At 36.8% G+C, this 24,897-nt stretch overlaps 1 protein-coding gene across 6 annotated transcripts in view; it reads right to left on the bottom strand.

Annotated features, from left to right (window-relative positions):
- The window catches only part of Vps52 (vacuolar protein sorting 52), a 183,991-nt gene that overhangs the window by 41,456 nt on the left and 117,638 nt on the right, over positions 1 to 24,897 (bottom strand). For all 6 annotated transcript variants that reach the window (XM_067145795.2, XM_067145799.2, XM_067145801.2 and 3 more), the window contains one exon: positions 21,324 to 21,408. In XM_067145795.2, the coding sequence (XP_067001896.1) occupies positions 21,324 to 21,408 (85 nt within the window). The remainder of the gene's footprint in view (positions 1 to 21,323; positions 21,409 to 24,897) is intronic.

Here is a 24,897-nt window from a genome sequence, read left to right as displayed (position 1 = left end):
AACCTTCTATTTGATATGAGCTGCCATGTATTAGTAACTTTTGAGTTATAATTATTTCTGAATTGCTTAAAATTGTTTACCTTTCTGGGCTACTTGAGGTTCGGTCATATTTTCTTGTGGTGATATCTTGACTGAGTATTGAAATTATATCTCCTGTATAATTTATTCTGGTCATCTGGGGACTGTCATTGGTGGTGTGTTCCTGTTCCTGCTTCGCTATTGCTGGCCTGTGCTGATCGTGGGGCTGTGGGTTGTCTATGGCATGAGTAATATTCTGCTTTTCCCTGTTTCACGGTTGGTGTGGGTTGGTGCGTGGCTGAGCGGTCGCTCGAGTCATTTCACCAAGGTTTCTGTTTGTGTGGGGTTATTGTGTGGGCATTCGTTGTTGTTGAATTATTCTGTCAGGCAGTAACTGTGTGGATGCCTTGTTTTTTTTTGCTATGTACTTTACGTCGCACCGACACAGATATGTCTTATGGCGACGATGGGACGGGAAAGGCCTAGGAAGTGGAAGGAAGCGGCCGTGGCCTTAATTAAGGTACAGCCCCGGCATTTGCCTGGTGTGAAAATGGGAAACCACGGAAAACCATCTTCAGGGCTGGCGACAGTGGGGCTCGAATCCACGATCTCCCGATTACTGGATACTGGCCGCACTTAAGCGACTGCAGCTATCGAGCTCGGTCGGATGCCTTTTGACCCTGTGTCTGGACCTATTCAGGTCTTTACTAGTTCATCCGTGCTGGTTATTGGTTGCTGGTAGTCTTCTATTTCTGATGGATCCTGTGCCCTCTAATTAATTTAACCTGTTCCCTGGTTTTGGTGTAGTTGCCTGATGTGTGGTCTTCCTCGAGTTTCCAGCTCATGTATTTCTTCTCTTGCTTTTGAAACCTATCCTGTTTTATCTGTGAAATTCTGCCTGTCAAACCTCTTGCGTTAGTTCTGGTTCATGTGTGGATATTCTTAGGTGACTAGTGGTTTTCTTGTGTAGTTTGTGTGGTACTCTGCCGTGCTCATTGTGTTCATGGAATTCCTATGTCGAGAATATTTCTAACCTATTTGTATTTAATTGCATTCCATTTTGAGTTGTGGATTCCATCGGCCTCCCTACCATTTCTACTGTATATGGGTTGCTGTTGAGCAAATGTGGTCTGTAGCCTGAGGATGGAAAAGCCTCTTAACCTAATAGGATTGGGTACAGATCGGTGTTGGGTGACGAGATTGGTACCAAGTATTTGTTGTTTGGGGTTTATATTTCGGGGTGGGCATGATAGTTTCGCAGCATGTCGTTGAGGGTTGTAAGTGCCCTTTTTCCTTATTGGGGCTGGCGCATGCGTGTTGGAGCTAGTCATGGTTGTTTTACGGTTTCTGTGTTGTGTTGTTGGCTCATGATGACATGTCAGGTATGGACTGGTTGTTGGTCTTATTATTGTACCTTGTGTCTTCGTAGATTTGGAAATACCCTTTGATGTGGGTCTATTGCTCTGATGGAATGATTTTAACTTGTGTTATGTAACTTGTTGGTTTTGTGTGTCCTGGTTTCTTCGCTTTTGGCCTCACTGCGTTACCTATTGATCTGACGTTATCTTGTGTTCGGTTGCTACCTCTTGTAATGCTCAGTTAATGTTTACCTGTCACTCTGACATTTTTTCTCTTCAGTGGATCTTATTTGTCTCTCGACAAGGTTGTTAGTCATCTTGCCGTTCTATGGGATTATTAATCTGGTATGGGACGGATTATTAGTTCATAGGCGGTACCGAAGTCGCCCAATTATTAGATTATGGGGTCTATGTGTTGAGTTCCCTTATTCTTCATTATCCTTGAGCATTTCCTAACGACCTGCTATCTTTTCTGCCATTTATATTTTATTTACCTAGCATCCTGGCTGAATGGAGTAGGTCCTGTCTAGCGGTAATGCGGCAGTATGAATCTGCGGATGTCATATATTATTAGCCCAGTTAGCTCCGAGGTCTTGTAAAAGGCAACCGGTAGATTAGGTTGCATAGGTCATTGCTCTTATTTCCTGATGGTCATCTGGTTTGAGGTGAATCCTATCGCCTTTCTTACTTAATCAGGTGTCCTGTGTGAAAGCATGTTGTTGTAAATTCAATGAAGTTGGAGGTTATGTGGCTTCGGATTGGTTTTCCCTCCTGAATTTCTTTCATCCATTTTCTATTCCGTTATTCCTATGGTGTTATCGAAGGAACCATTATGTGTTTATTATTTTCCATCCTAATATTATTTTGGGCTTGGTATTGTTGTCGCTAGTTCGGTTGTTGATGACAAACATTTAGCGCACCTCACCATCTCATTGTATCAGAAGTCTCCTTCCGTTCTGCCAACGTTTTCTTGTCTCGAAGATTTTTACCTCTAACCCTAGGATATTTTCATTTTCCTAAACTTGTAGTAGGTGTGAGATATTGTTGAACTGAAGTACCATTTCCTCTCATTTTCTCGTTCAATTTGGTGATGCATTGTGATTGGGAGTGTTGAACCAGTAGTTTTTGCAAATTTAACTTGATGCCCTTGATAAGTTTGGAAAGGCCTTATGCACTAATTGTTCACCGACCTATAGTATTGAGATGGTTTGGTTCTGAAAATTTGGAATTAAGTGTAGCTTCGGTATGTCGGCAACTATAATGTGTTAGGGTTACGAAAGTGTACCTCTGGATATATGTGGGGTTCTGTTATCTTCACTGTGGTTGATCTTGACTTCGTTCGGTAAATACATGTGATGTATGACTTAACTTGGCGTGTTGTCAAGTTTAGTATTCTATGGTGGTGCTGGTATTTAACTTGGGGATGTAAATATTGACATTGTGTTGTTGAAGATTGGTGACGGACTTGCACCGTGTGGTGAATCTCAAACTGATTATTGGGTTGCTGTATGAAACTAGTGTCAGATGACTATTGCCTTAAAACCTTGAATGTATGCATGTACTTAAATTGTTTTTCATTCTGTATTGCCAGTACTTTGGCACGTGACTTAAACTTGTGGAGATTGCTCTCGTAACTGCTCTGTCGGTAAACCTAAGTCTTATGTGGTATGCTTTGGCCCAGGTTCAGTCGATGTAAGGGAAAAATTTAAAATTTAATCTGTTAATTGGATCTTAGTAGTGCGTTGAATGTATTCACCAGTTTATCTTATTCTTCTTGTTTTCTTTCTTGCGCCTTGCGTCTTTACCTTGCGGTGGTGCCAAATGTTGATTTTGATTTTGGAAACAAAACAAGAGGCTGCATTTCTTATATAAAAAAAACTTGAAACCCGAAAACCATGACTTACTGTGAAATGATAATCTCAAATTTAATGCGGGATGTAATGCCGAGAGATATTGCTAGGTTTAGTTGATTGCTGGAAGAAAACTTTAAGAATGCGTTGTGTGCAATCTTCCATGAACTATAAAGGTGATTCGGAGTGTAATCAACACCGTGTATCCTATTGCGTGCCAAATTAAAAAACTATTTGAAATTCACAAAGTTGAAAATGTGACCTGAGTTAGACTATGTACTACTGGGAACCTATTATCTTTGATGCTCAATTTCTAAAACAATAACTGTGGTGTAAAAACTCTTAAATGGATTATCCGTGGAAACTTTTAATGTGGTAAAAAATGGTGAACACCGAGTTGACTATTAGTGATGGTCTCGAACATGATTTTAAGGTGGTACTTGTCTTTAATCTACCTCTTGGTATTATTCTGACTGATTGGATGTTTACTTCTTGGACTGGTACTTATGACCGTTTCGATTTGGACAGTGACAAAAAATTTTTTAGTTTACTTCTGATCACAGTGGCGAAGATATGTACTAGATAAGCGAAGCTTCGGGGGAGGAGGCTGACACCGAGGTGTCATATTCTTTCAACTTCTCCTTCCTAATGTTTTTGGACATGGCGCTAATGCTCGTAGAAATTGGTATTTTTCCACCTTAATTTACTTTGAATTCCTGTCGTCGCTCTCCCTAACTACTTCTAGTTCTAATACTCTCTTTGTCTCCGAGATGGCGTGAGTATCTGTTGCTTATACAAGCCGACATCTAGTCGGAAACTTGGTACTACGTTGCTCCGCCTACTAACCAATGAGAGCTCGCTTCCAGAAGAAAAACTAATCTCCGATTATTGAGGAGGAGTTTGGCGCGAGTTGTGAACTAAGATGCACGCATGGTTCTTGCCTGTCTGGTTGGAGCGCATTCCGCCTCTTGTTATGGATGTAACTTGAAGAAAAAGGTGAAAAGGGCCTCTTCCTTGGCCCTTCTTATGATCTTGGGTCTTTAATCAATGCAGGAGCTGCTCTAGTTGGTATTTTTAGTTTAATCGTTGCATCGCTTCATCATTCAGAATGTAAGTTTTTTAAAAATGGCGTCTTGACGCCTTCCTAATTCAGTGAAGATTTTCTGCAATTCTACGAATCTAATTCTCTTCAGCTTCAATCAATTTCAGTACCCGTCGTGTAGTAATGGTGGACTCTTAATTGAATGGAAGATCTCAGCCTTTTAAAAGAAATTTGGATATTATTATTATTTTGAAAGAGATCATTGAAACCTTTATTCGGGTGATATGTGTAAAATAATTTAAGAAGTATCGGAGTTCGAATACCTTACGCTCAGTTCAACAATGATAAAGGTGTTTTTTTTTGTTTTTTTTTTATTCCACCTATTCAATACTTATATTATCACGTATAGTTGTTACATAATTAAATTCTTAGTTACATGGGACATGTTTCGCCCTCAATTAAGGGCATCTTCAGCCTAAATACAATAATCAAAAATACAACTAAATTAAAAGTGGACGTTAAATACAATCATCAAAAATACAACTAAAATAAAAAGTGGAAGTTAAAAGTTTAGTCTGTTCTTAAAATTCAGAAAAATAAAATTGTGAAAAATGATAAAATAAAAAGATGCTAATGGAAAACTGTCTTATGATTAAACTATAATCTTGTCAGAGACTAAAACTTCTATTCAAATTCGAATTAAAACAGTTCATATAAAATATTGGAAAATCAAAGTGGTAGTAATAAAAAGCCAACGACATGAGGGCGTGTACACAAGCATAAACTTGATTGTCATGGATACAATCTTTTCAAGGCCGTTGATGAAATTCGTAGTAAGTAAGGCAGAAGCATCTATTGAAAAATTATAAGAGGCCGTTAGCACCGGTAGGTAATAAAATGGCTGAATCCTTGCCAGAAAATGTCAACAGATGCAGAAATAAGTTTTCTGTAAGAAAAGGAAAAGAAGAAATAAGAAATTGAACGTAAGGAGAGAATTCAGTCTTACATAATTTTGAAACAGATGAGGACTTACATGTAAGTGGAAGTTGTTATTTCTTAACTACTGTTGAGTTGGTTGCTGCCCGTCTGTTGGCTCTAAGTCTGGTGTTATAACTGTGCTGCAGAGGCGGTAGCGAACTCGGAGGGGAAGGAATAGGGGAGTGCGGAAGGGAGGAGAGGATGGGTGGAGTCAAATGTGACGAGGCTGACAAAGGGGCGGAGTCAACTGCATTGCTGGAAGTAGGCCTAATATCTGTAGGTATGGGAGGAGTATTAGGGTTTGAAGAATTAAATATATTAGGTATCCTAAATTTATTCGAACTAACTGACTTTAATAATTTCGGCATTAATTCATGTAACATACTTTTATTGTCCGTGGTTTCATTGAGATTCTTTTGCTTATTGTACGTCTGATCTAAATAGATGTATAAACTTTCTAATTCATTCAGCATTCTTCCTTTTTGTATGTTTCTAATTATCGTTAAGTCTTTCTCTATGGATTCAAATCTGTGGCCAGTCTCCCTCATATGTAAACTCATCGCTGAGTATTTCCTATGTTTTTCCGCGTTAACATGTTCCATGTATCTTGTCATAAAATTTCTCCCAGTCTGTCCAACATATGAAAAATTACACTGAGTACATTTAAGTCTGTATACTCCCGATCCTAAATAACGATTCTTATCATAATTAACTTTTTTATGATTAAAGAATATGGACTGGTTAGTATTAGTAGTTTTAAAAGCTATATTAAAATTATGTTTCTTGAATACGCTAGTAATCTGGTGTATAGCTGGATTATTAAAAGTGAATGTAGCATACTCAGTTTTTTTGGTCTTTTCTGGTATCAGATTCGTAGATAATTTGTTCTTAATTTTATTGATTAATTTGTTGATCATTTCTATTTTGAAACCATTTTGTTTAGCGAGGTATCTAATATAATTCAATTCTTTCTTCAAATTCATGGGAGATAGAGGGATTCTAAATGCTCTATAAATTAGACTGTGAAAAGATGCTTGTTTATGTGAACTCGGATGTAAAGAGGAATTGTTTATAGTTGTAGATGATTGTGTCGGTTTTCTAAATATTTGGAAATCAAAAGTGTTAACCTTACGCGTAACTGTTATATCTAGAAAATTCAATGAGTTATCGACTTCGTCCTCTTTCGTGAATTTCAAATTAGGTTCGATTTCATTTAATTTATTTAAGATTTCTTGACTATTAGTGACATCTTTGTTTATGATTACAAATGTATCATCTACATATCTCAACCATAAATCTATTCCTTTAATTTTTGCTATTATTTCATTGTGTTCGATTGAATCCATAAATATGTCGGCAAGGATGCCCGATATTGGGTCACCCATTGCTAATCCATTCTGTTTATAAATATTATTGTTAAATGTGAAGTAGTTATTGTCTAATACGAACTTTAACAATCTAGTGAATTCTTCTACTTCCATTTTACTAAGATTACTGTGTTTACAAATATTATCATGAATGATATTAACAGTTTTACAGTTTTTTATTCACGAAAGAGGACGAAGTCGATAACTCATTGAATTTTCTAGATATAACAGTTACGCGTAAGGTTAACACTTTTGATTTCCAAATATTTAGAAAACCGACACAATCATCTACAACTATAAACAATTCCTCTTTACATCCGAGTTCACATAAACAAGCATCTTTTCACAGTCTAATTTATAGAGCATTTAGAATCCCTCTATCTCCCATGAATTTGAAGAAAGAATTGAATTATATTAGATACCTCGCTAAACAAAATGGTTTCAAAATAGAAATGATCAACAAATTAATCAATAAAATTAAGAACAAATTATCTACGAATCTGATACCAGAAAAGACCAAAAAAACTGAGTATGCTACATTCACTTTTAATAATCCAGCTATACACCAGATTACTAGCGTATTCAAGAAACATAATTTTAATATAGCTTTTAAAACTACTAATACTAACCAGTCCATATTCTTTAATCATAAAAAAGTTAATTATGATAAGAATCGTTATTTAGGATCGGGAGTATACAGACTTAAATGTACTCAGTGTAATTTTTCATATGTTGGACAGACTGGGAGAAATTTTATGACAAGATACATGGAACATGTTAACGCGGAAAAACATAGGAAATACTCAGCGATGAGTTTACATATGAGGGAGACTGGCCACAGATTTGAATCCATAGAGAAAGACTTAACGATAATTAGAAACATACAAAAAGGAAGAATGCTGAATGAATTAGAAAGTTTATACATCTATTTAGATCAGACGTACAATAAGCAAAAGAATCTCAATGAAACCACGGACAATAAAAGTATGTTACATGAATTAATGCCGAAATTATTAAAGTCAGTTAGTTCGAATAAATTTAGGATACCTAATATATTTAATTCTTCAAACCCTAATACTCCTCCCATACCTACAGATATTAGGCCTACTTCCAGCAATGCAGTTGACTCCGCCCCTTTGTCAGCCTCGTCACATTTGACTCCACCCATCCTCTCCTCCCTTCCGCACTCCCCTATTCCTTCCCCTCCGAGTTCGCTACCGCCTCTGCAGCACAGTTATAACACCAGACTTAGAGCCAACAGACGGGCAGCAACCAACTCAACAGTAGTTAAGAAATAACAACTTCCACTTACATGTAAGTCCTCATCTGTTTCAAAATTATGTAAGACTGAATTCTCTCCTTACGTTCAATTTCTTATTTCTTCTTTTCCTTTTCTTACAGAAAACTTATTTCTGCATCTGTTGACATTTTCTGGCAAGGATTCAGCCATTTTATTACCTACCGGTGCTAACGGCCTCTTATAATTTTTCAATAGATGCTTCTGCCTTACTTACTACGAATTTCATCAACGGCCTTGAAAAGATTGTATCCATGACAATCAAGTTTATGCTTGTGTACACGCCCTCATGTCGTTGGCTTTTTATTACTACCACTTTGATTTTCCAATATTTTATATGAACTGTTTTAATTCGAATTTGAATAGAAGTTTTAGTCTCTGACAAGATTATAGTTTAATCATAAGACAGTTTTCCATTAGCATCTTTTTATTTTATCATTTTTCACAATTTTATTTTTCTGAATTTTAAGAACAGACTAAACTTTTAACTTCCACTTTTTATTTTAGTTGTATTTTTGATGATTGTATTTAACGTCCACTTTTAATTTAGTTGTATTTTTGATTATTGTATTTAGGCTGAAGATGCCCTTAATTGAGGGCGAAACATGTCCCATGTAACTAAGAATTTAATTATGTAACAACTATACGTGATAATATAAGTATTGAATAGGTGGAATAAAAAAAAAAAAAAACACCTTTATCATTGTTGAACTGTTAAATTTTCAATACGGACCTAAAATGAGGTTTATAACATGTAATGTGACAGCCAACCAGGCAAAATGTAGATTAAATAAGTTTCTCAATCTGAAAATGAAGATTTGTAAGTTAGGAAAAGATTTAGCTTTTCTTAAACAATGTCTGAGACTAAAACTTGTACCTACTTTTCTAAAATCAACACAACGTAAGAACATAAGCAATCCAAGCCATAATGTAACCCAAAATAAGGTAAATGAATTATGGCTTAAAAATGAAATCAAGGCATATTACAGGAAGAAGTCCAAATTGAATTTGCAATTATATAACGTTCACTTAGCGGTGACACAGGATTTAGCCCCATTAGAATGGCAGTCTTTTTATCAACACATGGAACACAAATTAACATACGCACTTAGTAAGAAACAGGATACATTGAATAAGAAATTGAATCATTTAATAGACACACAAATACGTCGTAATAAACAAACGAAACAAGAACAAATTAAGGGCCCATCGGACAATGTCACTCCCACGGTAGTTAACTTGACCAAGGTAAAATTTACGGAAGGAGAGAATGACCTACTTAAAAGGGGTCCAAAATACAATTGGCCTAATAAAGATAGAGAAATAGATATCATTAACACAGTTGCAGAAGCGGAGGCGAACATATCAAAACTCCCACGCGATGTACAAGATGAAGTAAGATTGGAGTTAAAGAAGAAATTACCCAGACTGGCTAAAGAAATTTATTCCAATTTTGATCCCAAACAACAGAAAACAATAAAAAACATGAAATCGAAAATTGAAGATAACAATATTATAGTAACCAAGGCTGACAAGGGGGGTGCGATCGTTTTGATGGATAAAGATACATATATCAAAAAAACTGAAGATTTTTTTGATAATAATAAATACACATTAGTAACAAAAAATCCGCTAACTAAAATTCAACGCAACTTAAAAGCCTTACTTAAAAGATCCACATCTCTCTTTACTGAACAAGAACAATTAAAACTTGTCAATATGAATCCTAGGCTCCCGGAAACTAGAGCTATGCCCAAAATACATAAAAAAGATATTCCGATTCGTCCGATTATCAATTGCCGTAATTCTCCCACGTATAAAGTCTCCAAATACATTCACAATTTTTTGAAAAGACATTACACTTTTAATAATAAACAACCATTAAGAAATTCCATTGACTTGTGTGACATTTTGCTTGGATTTGGCGTACTTCCAAACCAGATGATGTGTTCGTATGACGTAGTGAATATGTTCCCGAATATTCCGACAGATAAAACTGTTAATATCATTCATGATAATATTTGTAAACACAGTAATCTTAGTAAAATGGAAGTAGAAGAATTCACTAGATTGTTAAAGTTCGTATTAGACAATAACTACTTCACATTTAACAATAATATTTATAAACAGAATGGATTAGCAATGGGTGACCCAATATCGGGCATCCTTGCCGACATATTTATGGATTCAATCGAACACAATGAAATAATAGCAAAAATTAAAGGAATAGATTTATGGTTGAGATATGTAGATGATACATTTGTAATCATAAACAAAGATGTCACTAATAGTCAAGAAATCTTAAATAAATTAAATGAAATCGAACCTAATTTGAAATTCACGAAAGAGGACGAAGTCGATAACTCATTGAATTTTCTAGATATAACAGTTACGCGTAAGGTTAACACTTTTGATTTCCAAATATTTAGAAAACCGACACAATCATCTACAACTATAAACAATTCCTCTTTACATCCGAGTTCACATAAACAAGCATCTTTTCACAGTCTAATTTATAGAGCATTTAGAATCCCTCTATCTCCCATGAATTTGAAGAAAGAATTGAATTATATTAGATACCTCGCTAAACAAAATGGTTTCAAAATAGAAATGATCAACAAATTAATCAATAAAATTAAGAACAAATTATCTACGAATCTGATACCAGAAAAGACCAAAAAAACTGAGTATGCTACATTCACTTTTAATAATCCAGCTATACACCAGATTACTAGCGTATTCAAGAAACATAATTTTAATATAGCTTTTAAAACTACTAATACTAACCAGTCCATATTCTTTAATCATAAAAAAGTTAATTATGATAAGAATCGTTATTTAGGATCGGGAGTATACAGACTTAAATGTACTCAGTGTAATTTTTCATATGTTGGACAGACTGGGAGAAATTTTATGACAAGATACATGGAACATGTTAACGCGGAAAAACATAGGAAATACTCAGCGATGAGTTTACATATGAGGGAGACTGGCCACAGATTTGAATCCATAGAGAAAGACTTAACGATAATTAGAAACATACAAAAAGGAAGAATGCTGAATGAATTAGAAAGTTTATACATCTATTTAGATCAGACGTACAATAAGCAAAAGAATCTCAATGAAACCACGGACAATAAAAGTATGTTACATGAATTAATGCCGAAATTATTAAAGTCAGTTAGTTCGAATAAATTTAGGATACCTAATATATTTAATTCTTCAAACCCTAATACTCCTCCCATACCTACAGATATTAGGCCTACTTCCAGCAATGCAGTTGACTCCGCCCCTTTGTCAGCCTCGTCACATTTGACTCCACCCATCCTCTCCTCCCTTCCGCACTCCCCTATTCCTTCCCCTCCGAGTTCGCTACCGCCTCTGCAGCACAGTTATAACACCAGACTTAGAGCCAACAGACGGGCAGCAACCAACTCAACAGTAGTTAAGAAATAACAACTTCCACTTACATGTAAGTCCTCATCTGTTTCAAAATTATGTAAGACTGAATTCTCTCCTTACGTTCAATTTCTTATTTCTTCTTTTCCTTTTCTTACAGAAAACTTATTTCTGCATCTGTTGACATTTTCTGGCAAGGATTCAGCCATTTTATTACCTACCGGTGCTAACGGCCTCTTATAATTTTTCAATAGATGCTTCTGCCTTACTTACTACGAATTTCATCAACGGCCTTGAAAAGATTGTATCCATGACAATCAAGTTTATGCTTGTGTACACGCCCTCATGTCGTTGGCTTTTTATTACTACCACTTTGATTTTCCAATATTTTATATGAACTGTTTTAATTCGAATTTGAATAGAAGTTTTAGTCTCTGACAAGATTATAGTTTAATCATAAGACAGTTTTCCATTAGCATCTTTTTATTTTATCATTTTTCACAATTTTATTTTTCTGAATTTTAAGAACAGACTAAACTTTTAACTTCCACTTTTTATTTTAGTTGTATTTTTGATGATTGTATTTAACGTCCACTTTTAATTTAGTTGTATTTTTGATTATTGTATTTAGGCTGAAGATGCCCTTAATTGAGGGCGAAACATGTCCCATGTAACTAAGAATTTAATTATGTAACAACTATACGTGATAATATAAGTATTGAATAGGTGGAATAAAAAAAAAAAAAAAAAAAAAAAAAAAAAAAACACCTTTATCATTGTTGAACTGTTAAATTTTCAATACGGACCTAAAATGAGGTTTATAACATGTAATACCTTACGCTCATGTGGTAAAGCGTGGGTAAAGCTTGTAAAGTATCAATTTAGCTACCTTATCAAAACATGTTAAGCGAGTCTATTGATCCAGTTGAGTTCTAACCAAGTGGATAGTAATTATTTAATTATGCTGTGTTTGAGTTAGATTTTTGTTTGTGTTTCTTGTTCCTTGTTTTTCCTTTTGTTCCCTTGGTTCTGATAAGCCTAGTATCCGTGGTCACCCGTTACCATGCTTGATACATGGCGTTTGTTGGTTACCATGCCAACGTTTTTTATTAAAATCGGTTTTGTTGAGTGATTTTTAATGCTGAGTTTTTCCCGGATCGTGGATGTTGTTGGCTGTTTGCCAACTATTTTGGTATTGATGTGATTATGCTTTATTCTGATTGATTTCTCTTTTCTTGGGTGACCTTGTGCTCGGGTTTAGGCTATTTAATTTTTAATTTCGGTTATCCTTCGGTTTCTTCGGGGTACTATGTGTCGTGCTAATTTTTCTCCACTTCTTGATTTATTCCCTTGGTGAGAGCTCGGTGGATTTGGAAGACTTTAAAATGAATTCAATGTGAACTGATACTAGTGTCAAACTAACTTTGTTGGTATGATGAGGCCTCACTTATTTAATAATTTAGTGTTTTCCTTTATTTTATTGGGATTGATCACCCTAAGTTTTTAAAATATATTCACTTGATATCTTAATTCAATTAATTTATACCTTTTTAATTTCTCCTGCGTTGAGTATTTCCTTTCCCTAACCTTCTAAAGATTAACTCACTAAATAAATCATTTGTTTTAAATTCCCCTATGAAAGTGTTGTTCTTTCTTAAACTAACTAGTTGGTACCAGGTACGATTTTCTTTCTCCTAGTTCCGGGTGGGTTTTCTTGGCCTAATTTATGGTAAGTATCTTGTTCTTGTTTAGTTTTGTGTTGATGATATAACTCTGGGTTCGGTTCCAGCTTGTACTCTTTATTCTCTTATTTGTGTTTCAATTAATTTTTCCTTTCTTTCTTGTTAATTTACTGCCGTGAACGTAGAGTGTTGTGTATGATCTACCTCACGGGTCAGTAGGACTGCCAATCAGTCAGTCAATCAATCAATCAATCAATCAATCAATCAATCAATCAATCAATCAATCAATCAATCAATCAATCAATCAATCAATCAATCAATCAATCAATCAATCACTATTGATCTGCATTTAGGGCAGTCGTCCAGGTGGCAGATTCCCTATCTGTTGTTTTCCTAGCCTTTTCTTAAATGATTGCAAAGAAATTGGAAATTTATTGAACACCTCCCTTGGTAAGTTATTCCAATCCTGAACTCCCTTTCCTATAAACGAATATTTGCCCCAATTTGTCCTCCTGAATTCCAATTTTATCTTCATATTGTGATCTTTCATACTTTTAAAGACACCATCCAAACTTACTCGTCTACTGATGTCCTCCCACGCCATCTCTCCACTGACAGCTCGGAACATACCACTTATTACAAGTTACAACTCTTTTTCCAGTTCCTGTATCAAGTAATCCTGGTAAGGGTCCCATACACTGGAACCATACTCTAGTTGGGGTCTCACCAGAGACAAATATGCTCTCTCCTTTACATCCTTACTACAACCCCTAAATACTCTCATAACCATGTGCAGAGATCTGTACCCTTTATTTACAATCATATTTAGGTGATTAAATTATCCTTGATATCTATGCCTAACATGCCACTTAGTCGAGCAGCTCATCTCCTTTCTCCCAAGTCTTCCCAGCTCAAACTTTGCAACATTTTTGTAACACTACTCTTTTGTCGGAAATTGCCCAGAACAAATCGAGCTGCTTTTCTTTGGATTTTTTCCAGTTCCTGTATCAAGTAATCCTGGTAAGGGTCCCATACACTGGAACCATACTCTAGTTGGGGTCTCACCAGAGACAAATATGCTCTCTCCTTTACATCCTTACTACAACCCCTAAATACTCTCATAACCATGTGCAGAGATCTGTACCCTTTATTTACAATCATATTTAGGTGATTACCCCAATGAAGATCTTTCCTTATATTAATACCTACGTATTTACAATTATCCCCAAAGGGAACTTTCACCCCATCAACGCAGTAATTAAAACTGAGAGGACTTTTCCTATTTGTGAAACTCACAACCCGACTTTTATCCCCGTTTATCATCATATCATTGCCTACTGTCCATCTCACAACATTATCAAGGTCATTTTGCAGTTGCTTACAATCTTGTAACTTATTTATTACTCTGTACAGAATAACATCATCTGCAAAAAGCCTTATCTCCGATTCCACTTCTTTACACATATCATTGATATATATATATAAGAAAACATAAAGGTCCAATAATACTGCCTTGAGGAATTCCCCACTTAATTTTTACAGGGACAGATAAAGTATCACCTACTCTAATTCTCTGAGTTCTATTTTCTAGAAACAGAGCCACCCATTCAGTCACTCTTTTGTCAAGTCCAATTGCACTCATTTTTGCCACTAGTGGTAAAATATAACAATACCAATAAGTAATTTGGTCCTATCCTATTAGATTAATATTTTATATATTTTAACGGCCTGTCATGTCAGATCATATTTTATATATATATCATAGATAATAATAATTTTACTGTACTGGTGTCAACAAATGTAGACCTAACGCACAAAAAATGGACACATAAGGTACCATATAACAAGTGTTTCTAGTCAAAAAGGTATCATTTTAACAAGCTTTTTCATGTTTATTTCCAATTGAACTTACTTATAAAAGTGATATACCTCAAACATCTAAAAAGTGCAAACAGTCCTACTGACATTTTATAAAAACAGATACAATGAAGTGAGATACCTCAAGCAATAAAATATTTTTAGGACATAATAGACTCACAATTAATAATGTGTATATAAAAAATTTTACTTTATGTTCTGTAATATAGATGTCATGTGACGTTAAGGTTCAAACCAATTAGTGCTATTCAAACCAAAGATAGACACATTCTTTTACAATCAATTTTTAATGTTTTAATCAATATGAAACAACTATACTTAATGTAACATCCTAAACAATGATTGAAAACAAATGTAAGATCTCCTCAATGTATATTAGCTTAGACATAGTGTGGTCACATGCCACACACATACAAATACTTTCTCACTAACAACCTAACAACTTTCATATTTAATTTAATTGAACTAGTCTTACCAGATACAATCTTTTACATGTGATGTTTTTGTAAATATTTCATCGTGTGTCAACTGAGGATGATCCCATAGGGATCGAAACCGGTATTGAATGATTTTACCACTTTAAGGTAAATAAATTAATGTATTGATAAGGTGGAAACTTCTCAATTTTCCTTATATTGTAGCACCAATCAATACGGAAATGAAGAAATAGATTATGACACCCTCCAGTTTTGTGAGAAAATTTTTGCATCCATTATATCATTTCTCAGCCATGATTCAACTCCTATTACAATATCTGGTAAGTATATATCTATTAAATTACTTAATTCTATTCCTTTCTTTACAATACTTCTACAGTTGAGCACTAACAGTTTTATGTCATCCCTACTTGATTTCCAGTTCCCTGTTCCCTTAACACCGCTCCCTAGCACACCCTGTTTCCCTGAATGTACCTCCCTATAACCCTTCTAAACAAATTTCCTAACTTATATGTAGCACTGCGGTTTAAGTGAAGGCCATCTGAGCGCAGATTCCTATCTCCTACCCACTCATTAGGATCTAGAAATTTCACTCCCAGTTTCACAAGACAAGTACTGGAAGGACGGATGACAGGGAAGAGAGGATGAGGAAGACCAAGACTGCGGTGGATGGACTTGGTGAAGAGTAGCATTAGAAAACGAAACATAGATTGGAAGATCGTGTCGGAAGAAGAATGGTGGAATGATAGAACAAAGTGGAGAGGAATCCTATATGCTCCCACCCGGTGTCAGCTGGAAATGGGAAAGTGATGATGATGATAATGATGAGCAAATTGAATAAATTTACTATAAAATGATGGTTATATTTTTGAAACACACACACAAAATCAAACTTATGCAAAAACTTACCAATACTATTCTAACATACTAATACAGGGTGTCTCAAACCTTTTGGGCCAAATTGAAATAGGTGATAGTGGGGTCCACAACCGATTATATTGAGATAGGAAACCACTGGTCGGAAATGCATATTTATTGTGTTATGAACATACGCAGCATACACTGCATAACAACAACGCAGTTCATAGTAACTGTTCAAAGTGATGAGCGCCAGTCTCTGTACTGCAACGGGACAAGCAGTTTTACCGCACTCTCGCAAAGATCCTGGGTGTCTGTTGTACACTGGAACAGGCAGCGGGTGATAAACAGCGCACAACCCTGACCACCAAACAGACGTAATGTACACAACTTAGCTCATATCACGTGTCATGTGATGGCTGCATGCATTGCACCGGTGCATTAATCTGTGCCACATGCACACCACTACCTCTGGTGTCAGTTGTCCATTGCATCAGACAGCTTGTGATGCGTCCATGGTGAGGTGTGTTACTGTGTACAGTGCATGACGCGTAGTCAAAAATGAAATGTTACTCGTTACGAGAGTTGGCAGACATGCATTTAATGCACGGTGTGACAGGATGTAGTGCCCGTAAAACAGCATGAATGTACAGAGAATGCTTTCCCAACAGGCATCATCCTAACTGGAAGAAGTTTATCTCTGTGGATACCAACTTAGATGGGGTCGTTCATACCACGGAGTGCCGGTCAATGTTCCCACCAAAGACATGCCCGAACACCAGAGTTTGAGGAGATGGTGTTGGATCGTGTGGCCGACCACCCAGCAATAAGCACCCATCAACTTGCTCATAACTGCACATTTCTAAGGATACAGTGTGGGAAGTACAGGCGGAACAAGTATTACACCTCTATCATAAAGAACATATGCAAGCACTGTGACCAACGGATTTTGAGCCCCACGTTCATTTCTGCCAATGGATTATCCACCTCAGTGCTGTAGTGCCGAACTCTGTACAGTTTGTATTGTTCATGGATGAGGCCTAATTCACCCGTGATAGTGTTTTCAACAGGCACGACAGCCATGTCTGGAGCGAGGACAATCCCCACGCCAACCACATCGATGGCCACCAGCAACACTTCTCCGTCAAGGTATGGGCAGGCATTGTCCAAGATCACCTAATAGGACCTTACTTGCTGCCTCTCCGTTTGACTGGTACACATTACCTAGTGTTCCTGCAAGATGTGCTGCCACAGTTCCTGGAGAGTGTACCCTTTGTTGTCCGCGAAAGGATGTGGTTTCAACACGATGGTGCACCAGCCCACTTCGATGTTAATGTCTGCGAGAACCTGAACAACACATACCCTCATTGTCGGATTGAAATGGGAGGTCCTGTCCCATAGCCAGCGTCGGATCTCACACCGCTGGACTTTTTCCTCTGGGGTAACGTCAAGTCGTTAGTGTATGAGACCCCCATACAAATGGATAAAGACCTATGTGCTAGGGTCCAAGTTGCCTGTCTCCTGGTACAACAGACATCAGAGATCTTTGAGAGAATGTGGCTGAACTTCACGTGCCGTTGCCATGCATGCATTGAGACTAGCTGTTGTCACTTTGAAAAATTTCTATGAACTATGTTGTTGTTATGCGGTGTATGCTATGTATGTCCATAACACAATAGATATGAATTCCCGACCACTGGTTCCCTATCTTAATATAATCGGTTGTGGACCCACTATCACCTGTTTCAATTTGATCTAAAAGGTTTGAGACACCCTGTATATTACAAGGAATGGAGACAGCAGTCTGAAATATCTGCAACTAGGCAATGAACATTACTGCTTGTGAACACCGAACTTGACAGAACATTGCACACAGAGTTCTACTTGACATTTCACACACTCAGTGTGTGTCTGGGAGCTGCATTCTTCATACCAACACTTCCGCCTTGACTGTGAATTATGCACAAGGCCATCTAGTCATTTGATGAATTACTACGTTCTTTGAAACCTCTGAATCCGCCATCTGGGCGACAGCCCTAAATGCAGATCAATGATGATTGATTGATTGATTGATTGATTGATTGATTGACTGATCATAGACTGAGTAATCAACTTGAGGGAAAATGGAAAAATCTTCCCCCAGATCTTCAGGCACACATGTAAACACTTGTTGTCCGCGAAGCAATGTGGTTTCAACACGAAGGAGCACCAGTCCACTTTGATATTAATGTCCGCGAGCACCTGAATAACACGTACCCTCATCGTTGGATTGAAAAGGGAGGTCCTGTCCCATGGCAAGAGCGATCGCCAGCTCTCACACCTTTGAACTGTTTCTTCTTGGGTTACGTCAAGTCGTTGGTGTATGAAACCCCATAGCCTGGCATGTAGATGTCGTACAGAGACGAGTAAGGTGCAATTTGACTTGTCTGATGAGGTGTATCAGAAAACACCAGCAAAATTGAAATGTGACAGTAATATATATATATATATATTGAAGATTTTGTGAATGAAAATTGATGAATTTTGGAATACTTTTACAAAAATGTCCAACTATATGACTTATAAGGTGGTATAAAAGCCTATAGGAAACATATACAGGAGGAAACTAGACTCAAAAAAGGGACTGAGTAAGACCAAAAGTACATCTATAGAACAAATGAGACAGCTATGGGAGAGTTGCAAACATGAGCCTACAGGGCTGGCCTCATGTAAAAACAAATGACATTGGAAATTACAGATCTCTTATTTATCCATTTTTGGGGGCGAAACAATTGCTTCACTCACCTCATCATTGCACAATTAAGGTACAGCCCCAGCATTTGCCTGGTGCGAAAATGGGAAACCACGGAAAACCATCTTCAGGGCTGCCGACAGTGGGATTCAAACCCACTATCTCCCAATACTGGATACTGGCCGCACCTAAGCGACCGCAGCTATCAAGCTCAGTAACAGAAATTTTAGGCCTTTACTTGTGCAGTAATCTACTGTAACCATCTACACCATAAAACATTTCCACTGACAGTTACTCTGTTAGCAAAATAATATTATAGTGAAATATTTTATTTCAATCTTTGTATAATTGTCAATCAATCAATCAATCAATCAATCAATCAATCAATCAATCAATCAATCAATCAATCAATCAATCAATCAATCAATCAATCAATCTATCTATGACCTGCATTTAGGGCAGTCGCCCAGGTGGCAGGTTCCCTATCTGTTGTTTTCCTAGCTTTTTTTTTTTGAATGATTTCAAAGAAATTGGAAATTTATTGAACATCTCCCTTGGTAAGTTATTCCGATCCCTAACTTCCCTTCCTATAAACAAATATTGCCCCAATTTGTCCTCTTGAATTCAAAAATTATCTTTATATTGTGATCTTTCCTACTTTTAAAGACACCACTCAAACTTATTCGTCTACTAATGGTATGGATGAAGTCTTGGGTAAGGAGTACAAGATGAAAATAAAGAAGTCCAAAACAAAAGTAATGGAGTGCAGTCGCACAAAGGCAGGTGATGCAGGGAATATTAAATTAGGAAATGAAGTTTTAAAGGAAGTAGATGAATATTGTTATTTGGGTAGTAAAATAACTAATGATGGCAGAAGTAAGGAGGACATAAAATGCAGATTAGCACAAGCAAGGAAGAGCTTTCTTAAGAAAAGAAATGTGCTTACTTCAAACATTGATATAGGAATTAGAAAGATGTTTTTGAAGACTTTCGTGTGGAGCGTGGCATTGTATGGAAGTGAAACATGGAAGATAACTAGCTCTGAAAGAAAGAGAATAGAAGCTTTTGAAATGTGGTGTTACAGAAGAATGCTGAAGGTGAGATGGATAGATCGAATCACAAATGAAGAGATACTGAATCGAACTGGCGAGAGAAGATTGATTTGGCTAAATTTGACGAGAAGAAGAGGTAGAATCATAGGACACATCTTAAGACATCCAGGACTTGTTCAGATGGTTTTTGGAGGAAGTGTACGTGGTAAGAACGATAGGGGTAGACCAAGGTATGAATATGACAAGCAGATTAGAGCAGATGTAGGATGCAGTAGTTACGTAGAAATGAAAAGGTTAGCACAGGATAGGGTGGCATGGATTGCTGCATCAAACCAGTCTATGGACTGATGACTCAAACAACATCTATGATATGTGTAAAGAAGTGGAATTAGAGATAAGGATTTTTAAAGATGATGTTATTCTGTACAGAGAAATAAATAAGTTACAAGATTGTGAAAAACTGCAAAATGACCTCGATAATGTTGTGAGATGGACAGTAGGCAATGGTATGATGATAAATGGGGTTAAAAGTCAGGTTGTGAGTTTCACAAATAGGAAAAGTCCTCTCAGTTTTAATTACTGCGTTGATGGGGTGAAAGTTCCTTTTGGGTATCATTGTAAGTACCTAGGTGTTAATATAACGAAAGATCTTCATTGGGGTAATCACATAAATCTGATTGTAAATAAAGGGTACAGATCTCTGCACATGTTTATGAGGGTATTTAGGGGTTGTAGGAAGGATGTAAAGGAGGGGCATATAAGTTTCTGGTAAGACACCAACTAGAGTATGGTTCCAGTGTATGGGACCCTCACCAGGATTACTTGATTCAAGAACTGGAAAAAATCCAAAGAAAAGCAACTCGATTTGTTCTGGGTGATTTCTGACAAAAGAGTAGCGTTACAAAAATGTTGCAAAGTTTGGGCTGGGAAGACTTGGGAGAAAGGAGACGAGCTGCTCGACTAAGTGATATGTTCAGAGCTGTTAGTGGAGAGAGCGCGTGGAATGACATCAGTAGACGAATAATTCTTAGTGGTGTCTTTAAAAGTAGGAAAGATCACAATATGAAGATAAAGTTGGAATTCAAGAGGACAAATTGGGGCAAATATTCGTTTATAGGAAGGGGAGTATGGGATTGGAATAACCACCAAGGGAGATGTTCAACAAATTTCCAGTTTGTTTGCAATCATATATGAAAAGGCTAGAAAAACAGCAGACAGGGACTCTGCCACCTGGGTGACTGCCCTAAATGCAGATCAGTACTGACTGATTGATTGATTGATTGATTGATTGATTGATTGATTGATTGATTGAAGAATGTTGAGACAGTAGAAAGTCAAGTGTAATGCATAAGTAATAATCCGTATAAATTACTTACATAGTGTGGTCTCATTTCCTTGGTGAACTTCAAGGGATCGCAGTTCTGTACACTTTCAATATTCATGCGGAATATCTTTTCAAATCTGAAAGAAGATGGAGAGGAAATTAATCGACAGTTGATAGCATTACAGTTTATGAATCTCATATCCATACTGTTCTGTACTGATAATGTATAATACACAAAATTCCATTAAAGAGGAAATAATTAAAAAGCATACACCTTAGTTAAGTGACTAACTGATAGCATGGTTATTATCAAGAATAACCAGTAACCACCCAACAGCAGTTGATTAATCTCAAATTCCAAATTCCAGTGTTAATAGCATCACGGAACAACAACAACAACAACAACAACAACAACAACAACAACAACAACAACAACAACAACAACAGCAACAACAACAGCAACAACAACAACAACAACAACACTGACCTGTAATGGTTTAATTGCCTTCATCCTATATTGTATTCTAGGATGACTTCTGCATCCTGAATCAGCATCTTATGTTAATTTTTCCACATTACTATACATTTCTTTAAAATCTGCTAAGTGCTTTTTTACATTTTTTTTCTGCACATGCAACAATGCACTAATTATGTTGTTAGGAGAAGTGTTGCTTTAAGTAAGATTTCTTGATTCATTTATTAATGTGATCTCTTGCAGCAATCTGGTAAACCTTTATAATCACCTCACAACCTAGATCCGACAATAATAGAGGTTTTGCTGAGTGGCACCAGTCCGTTGCAGTGCTTTCTGTGCCACTATCTGAGCCGTACTTCGCTTGTTAGTGATTTTTTTCTTCATACACATCCTAGATGCAAGTGACATACTATGTTAATCTTTTTATTGAAGTTAGTATCAACATACCACATTGTGACAGCAAGAAGAGTTCAGATACATTCTGCTATGTATGTAGAAGTTTTGTGCTAATAAAACAAAGGCACAAACTAACTGAGATTCTGAGAAACGCCTACTGTGCATACTTCGGCATCAAACTGGGAGACCAAGACAAGCCGTAAGCACCACATACGGTTTGTAGGGACTGTATAGAGCAGTTACAGCATTACCATTCGGAATTCCAATGGTGTAGTGACAACCTACAGACCATGGTACACATGGCTACTTCTGTGAATTTCAAGTTATTTAACAGCAGGAACAAAAGTAAGATTGTGTATCCAAGTAATATTTCAGTTGCAATTTTACCTGTTTCTCATGGCCCTGATGAACCAGTACCACAGCATCAGTAGCAATTACATGATTGTTCCCCTTCTGAATCTTACATGGAAATGGCCAGCACTACCATTGGCTATGATTTCTCACCAGAAGGTGTTGAAAATCATAACAAACATTTCGAGCAAAGCGCATTAAATGACTTTGATATCTTGGTCTTACAAAGGAATCTTCTGAGATACTTGGGTCTAGACTCACTGAAAAAAACATGTTGGCTCCAGGGAGGATGTACTGTTGGTACAGACATTGCAAAGAAGAATTTGAGAATTTGCACCCTTCTTTTAAAGACCATTCTGGGGGTTATGCTGGAATTAGGTGTACCACAGTATGACTCTACCCATTGAAGACTTTTTATTGATGCCTCTAAGCGTACTTTGAAGTGGGTACTTCACAATGAAAACAAACTTTCATCAGTTTCTGTTGCACATTCAGTTATTATGCAAGAAATATTCGGAAATCTTGAAATGATGTGTAAAATAAATGTCAGGAACACAAGTGGTAAATGTGTGATGACTTTAAAATGACAGGTATTCCGTAAGGTCTTCAAGCAGGTTACACAAAGCACCCTTGCTTTCTCTGTGAGTGGGAGTCAAGCAAGGTCACATCACTGAACACAAAAGGAATAGCCAGGTAGACAGTAGATTGTAAGCTTGAAAAACATATAACAAACCACAAAAGTCTTGTTGTGAAGTCCAACATACTATTGCCTTCGAACTAAGGTTGTAAATAAAGGTTATAGATCTCTTCATATGGTTATAAGGGAATTCAGAGGTTGTAGTAAAGATGTAAAGGAGAGGGCATATAACTCTCTGATAAGACCTCAATTAGAGCATGATTCTAGTGTATGGGACCCACACCAGGATCATTTGATACGAGAACTGGAAAAGATCCAAAGGGAAGCAGCACAATTTGTTCTTTGTGATTTCTGACAAAAAAGAATAGTGTTACAAAAATGTTGTAAACTTTGAGCTGGGAAAATTTGGGAGTAAGGAGACGAGTGTGGAGTGACATTAGTACATGAATAAGCCTGAATGGAGCTTTTAAATGTAGGAAAGATCACAATATGAAGATAAAGTTGGAATTCAAGAGGAGAAATTGGGGCAAATATTAATTTATATGAAGAAGAATTAGCAACTGGAATAATTTACCAAGGGAATGTTCAATAAATTAAAAAAAAAAATCATTTAAGGAAGGAGTAGGTGAACAACTGATAGGGAATCGGATACCTGGGTGGCAGCCCTAAATGCAGATCAATGATGATATCGATTTTTTTAATTCGCTCTACGTCGCACCAAGACCGATAGATCTTATGGTGACGACGGGATAGGAAAGGGCTAGGAGTGAGAAGGAAGTAGCCATGGCCTTAATTGAGGTACAGCCGCAGCATTTGCCTGATATAAAAATGGGAAACCATGGAAAGTCCTCTTCAGGGCTGAGAAGAGTGGGGTTCAAACCCACTATCGCTCAAATGAAAGCTCACAGCTGCACGACCTTAACCGCATGACCAACTCACTCAGTGATTGATTGATTGATTGATTGATTGATTGATTGATTGATTGATTGATTGATTGATATCTCACAAAGAGGGACTAATCAATACTACAAGCATCAGAGATGAAGTTTCTCAAGTCTCCTGTCCAGAAGGCTATGACGGATAAGTTATTTATTTCCTACAATTATTATGGACCATCACATTGGACAAAGAGTGATATTTGCATATATAAATTAAAGTGAAACAAATTCAAAAAATTCAAAAGTTGAGGCAGGAACCTGAGATCAAGAAGTCTCTACTAGACAGAGTCAGCATATCCAAACTATAGCGGTTCGCACACATGATGGTCGAGACTATGAGAACATCTTGAGTGTACCAGAAAAGAGAGGTATAAGGAAAACACCTGCTTAGAAGACATAGAACACACAGGATGGATATAATTAGGACCGGCATTGTAGGTAGGGAGCGAGACTGGAAGGTGTCGTGAAGAACAGAGGAGTCAGAAAGAGGCTTATCAACAGCACTTGGGGAACTGAACCTGTGAACTGATGATGATAAAACGAATATGGTAGTTTACATAGTAATAGGTGTCTGACCTTAAGAACTGCAACATCCCGTTTACACTGATTCGCACAAATAATACAGTTATTATTAGCTGTAGTACCCATTGTTGACAGGACAATCAATTAACATGAACATGATTACATTTTTGTCCACCTCTCATATTGTTCCCCATATTCTGAGGCACATCAAAGGGTATCTTGTCGTGACGTACAGAGCCTTTAAAACGTTGCCAGAACGACCTCCATAGCAAATCTCTTTACAGTCTATAGAGTTAGTTACTTGATC

This window comes from Anabrus simplex, chromosome 4, assembly GCF_040414725.1.
Source record: "Anabrus simplex isolate iqAnaSimp1 chromosome 4, ASM4041472v1, whole genome shotgun sequence".
NCBI classification, from domain to species: domain Eukaryota; kingdom Metazoa; phylum Arthropoda; class Insecta; order Orthoptera; family Tettigoniidae; genus Anabrus; species Anabrus simplex.
The sequence above is the reverse complement of the archived record's forward strand: the minus strand, read 5'-3'. Positions and strand labels throughout refer to the sequence as shown.